The 3,239-nt window shown below is 43.2% G+C and overlaps 1 protein-coding gene across 1 annotated transcript; it reads left to right on the top strand.

Annotated features, from left to right (window-relative positions):
* The first annotated feature begins 840 nt into the window (after positions 1–840).
* LOC115304944 (olfactory receptor 8S1-like) lies at positions 841–1,767 on the top strand. Its single transcript, XM_029955293.1, has one exon. The coding sequence runs from the start codon at positions 841–843 to the stop codon at positions 1,765–1,767; it is 927 nt and encodes a 308-aa protein (XP_029811153.1).
* Positions 1,768–3,239: the final 1,472 nt, after the last annotated feature.

The raw sequence follows: 3,239 nt of genomic DNA, 5'->3' as shown, positions 1-3,239 counted from the left end.
CCTTATTCATTCTACTCCATCCTCAAACATACAAAGGCAAAGAAGGACACAGACACATGCACACACACACACACACACACACACACACACACAAGCACACATGCACTAAGATTCATGATTACATGTTTCAGTCTTGCCCCAAAGATGAAATTGACAATATATGTGAAAGTGATTCTAAAAAGGTTAAAGGAAGACAAAAGAATGTCACTGAGCAATTAGGCAACCTAGCAAGGTTTTAAATGGGAGTAAGAAAGTGAGTGACAGAAGAGAAATGACAGTTTTACAACATCCATTACAGACAGTTCACTAAAATATGCAAATTACAGGCAATATTGCTAACAAGATTCAATGAAAGGAATTGACTAAATTAGTCACAGTCTCAGTCTGGACAAAATTGTGAATTCCAGGGCACCTGGGTGGCTCAGGTGGTTGAGCAAACGACTCTTGATTTCGGCTTGGGTTATGATCTCACAGATCGTAGGTTTGAGCGCAGAGCCCGACTGGGATTCTCTCTCTCCCCCACTCTGGCCCTCTCCCACTCACTCAACTCACTCTGTTGGTCTTTCTCTCTCACAATAAATACACAAACTTTTTTTAATTTGTTAATTCCTTCAGCAATCTCTGAGATAGAATATCAACTACAGGATAATATCATACTGAGAGTGACCCATTCAAAAATGAAGCAGAGTATCAGTACGGGAAGAGAGGCTCGAAAGAATCGATGAGGACAGATATAAAATATAAGTTATTTGGGTTCTAGCCCCCCTCTGGTAACGGAGTGTGGTCCATAGAGGTTTGAGGTTTGTGCCCGTGTTTACTTCCAGGGAATATCCTTCCTAAATGGCTTTGCGGAACCACAGCACCATCACAGAGTTCATCCTCCTTGGCCTGTCTGTTGACCCCCACATCCAGGTTCTGCTCTTTGTGCTTTTCCTTGGGGTTTACCTCTTGACTATAATGGGAAATCTATTGATGCTGTTGGTCATCAGGGAAGATCCCCATCTCCACAAACCTATGTACTTCTTCCTGAGTCACCTCTCTTTCATGGATTTTTGTTTCTCTACTGCCATAGTGCCCAAGCTGCTAGAGAACCTCCTGTCTCAGAGCAAGGCCATCTCAGTAGAGGGCTGCCTGGCTCAAGCCTTCTTTGTGTTTGACATAGGAGGAACAGAAGTCTGCTTACTCTCAGCAATGGCCTATGACCGTTATGCTGCTATCTGTCACCCACTCCTCTATGGCCAGATAATGAATAACCAGCTGTATATGCAGCTTGTATGGAGCTCATGGAGCCTGGGCTTTCTAGATGCACTCGTTAACATACCCTTGACAATGAACTTAGATTTCTGTGAAGCGAAAACCATCCATCACTATAGCTGTGAGCTGCCCTCCCTCTTCCCTTTGTCCTGCTCTGATGTCTCTACCAACATCACTGTCCTTGTCTGTTCTACACTACTGCACGGCGGTGGTACCTTCTTCCTGATTTTCTTCTCCTATGTGCGCATTGTCTCCACCATCCTGAGCATCAGCTCCACCACAGGCAGAAGCAAGACCTTCTCCACCTGCTCCTCTCATCTCACGGCACTGAGCTTCTTCTATGGTTCAGCTTTCCTCCGTTATCTCCTGCCAACCTCAGGCTCACCTCTGGAGCTCATCTTCTCCATGCAGTATGCGGTGGTCACTCCCCTAGTGAATCCCCTCATCTATAGCCTAAAAAATAAGGAGGTTAAAAATGCACTGAGAAGAACGTTGGGGAAGTTTTTGCAATAGTACAGGTAGCAAACTGTGGATGGAGATGACTAGGCATTAGGCTAGAACTGCATGCATGCAGGTATCTGTTGAATTAATGTTAAGTAAAATTGCCTGAATGCCTATTTTGTTAAATCGTGACAGATACCTTAGGATTTAACAGCCAAATTCAGTTTATTTTGTTCTAATTTTTTCTATACATAGAGATTGTAATTGAGCAAATTATTGAGCAGGTAACAATGTACAAACATGCATCATTTTTAATTTTCTGCTTTTGAATATAGGTGGGTACTATAAGATGATGCTTACCTGTTTTCTTTTTTTTTCCATAATATTTTATTGTCAAATTGTTTTCCGTATAACACCCAGTGTTCTTCCCCTTAAGTGCCCTCCACCATCACCACCACCTCTTTTCCCCCCTCCCCCTTCCCCTTCAACTCTCAGTTCATTTTCAGCATTCAATAGTCTCTCAGGTTTTGCATCCCTCTCTCTCCACAGCTCTCTCTCCCTCCTCCGCTCTCCCTGGTTCTCCATTAGGTCTCTCCTGTTTTCCTGCTAGACCTATGAGTGCAAACATATGGTTTCTGTCCTTCTCTGCCTGGCTTACTTCGCTCAGCATGACACCCTCAAGGTCCATCCACTTTCCTACAAAAGACCATATGTCACTCCCTCTCATTGCCATGTAGTACTCCATCGTGACTATATACCACATCTTCTTGATCTATTCGTCAGTTGATGGATATTTAGGCTCCTTCCATGTTTTGGCTATTGTTGACATTGCTGCTATGAACATTGGGGTACATGTGCTCCTATGCATCAGCATTTCTGTCTCTCTTGGGTAAATCCCCAGCAATGCTATTGCTGGGTCATAAGGGAGTTCTATCGATAGTTTTTTGAGGAATCTCCACACTGTTTTCCAGAGCGGCTGCACCAGTTTACATTCCCACCAACAGTGTAAACGGGTGCCTGTCTCTCCACATCCTCGGCAACATCTATAGTCTCTTGATTTGTTCATTTTAGACACTCTGACTGGCATGAGGTGGTATCTCAGTGTGATTTTGATTTGCTTTTCCATGATGATGAGTGAGGTTGAGCATCGTTTTATGTGTCTGTAGGCAATCAGGATGTCCTCTTTGGAGAAGTGTCTGTTCATGTTTTCTGCCCATTTCTTCACTGGATTATTTGTTTTGTGATTGTGAAGTTTGGTGAATTCCTTGTACATTTTCGATATTAGCCCTTTATCTGATATGTCATTTGCAACTATCTTTTCCCATTCTGTTGGTTGCCTATTAGTTTTCTTGATTGTTTCCTTTGCAGCGCAGAAGCTTTTTATCTTGATGAAGTCCCAAGAGTTCAGTTTTGCTTTAATTTCCCTTGCCTTCGAGTAGGAGATTGCTGCGGTGGAGGTCTAGGAGGTTTTTTCCTACTTTCTCCTCGAGGGTTTTGATGGTTTCCTGTCTCACATTCAGGTCCTTCAGCCATTTTGATTTTAT

This window comes from Suricata suricatta, chromosome 10 (assembly GCF_006229205.1).
Source record: "Suricata suricatta isolate VVHF042 chromosome 10, meerkat_22Aug2017_6uvM2_HiC, whole genome shotgun sequence".
NCBI lineage: Eukaryota > Metazoa > Chordata > Mammalia > Carnivora > Herpestidae > Suricata > Suricata suricatta.
The sequence above is the reverse complement of the archived record's forward strand: the minus strand, read 5'-3'. Positions and strand labels throughout refer to the sequence as shown.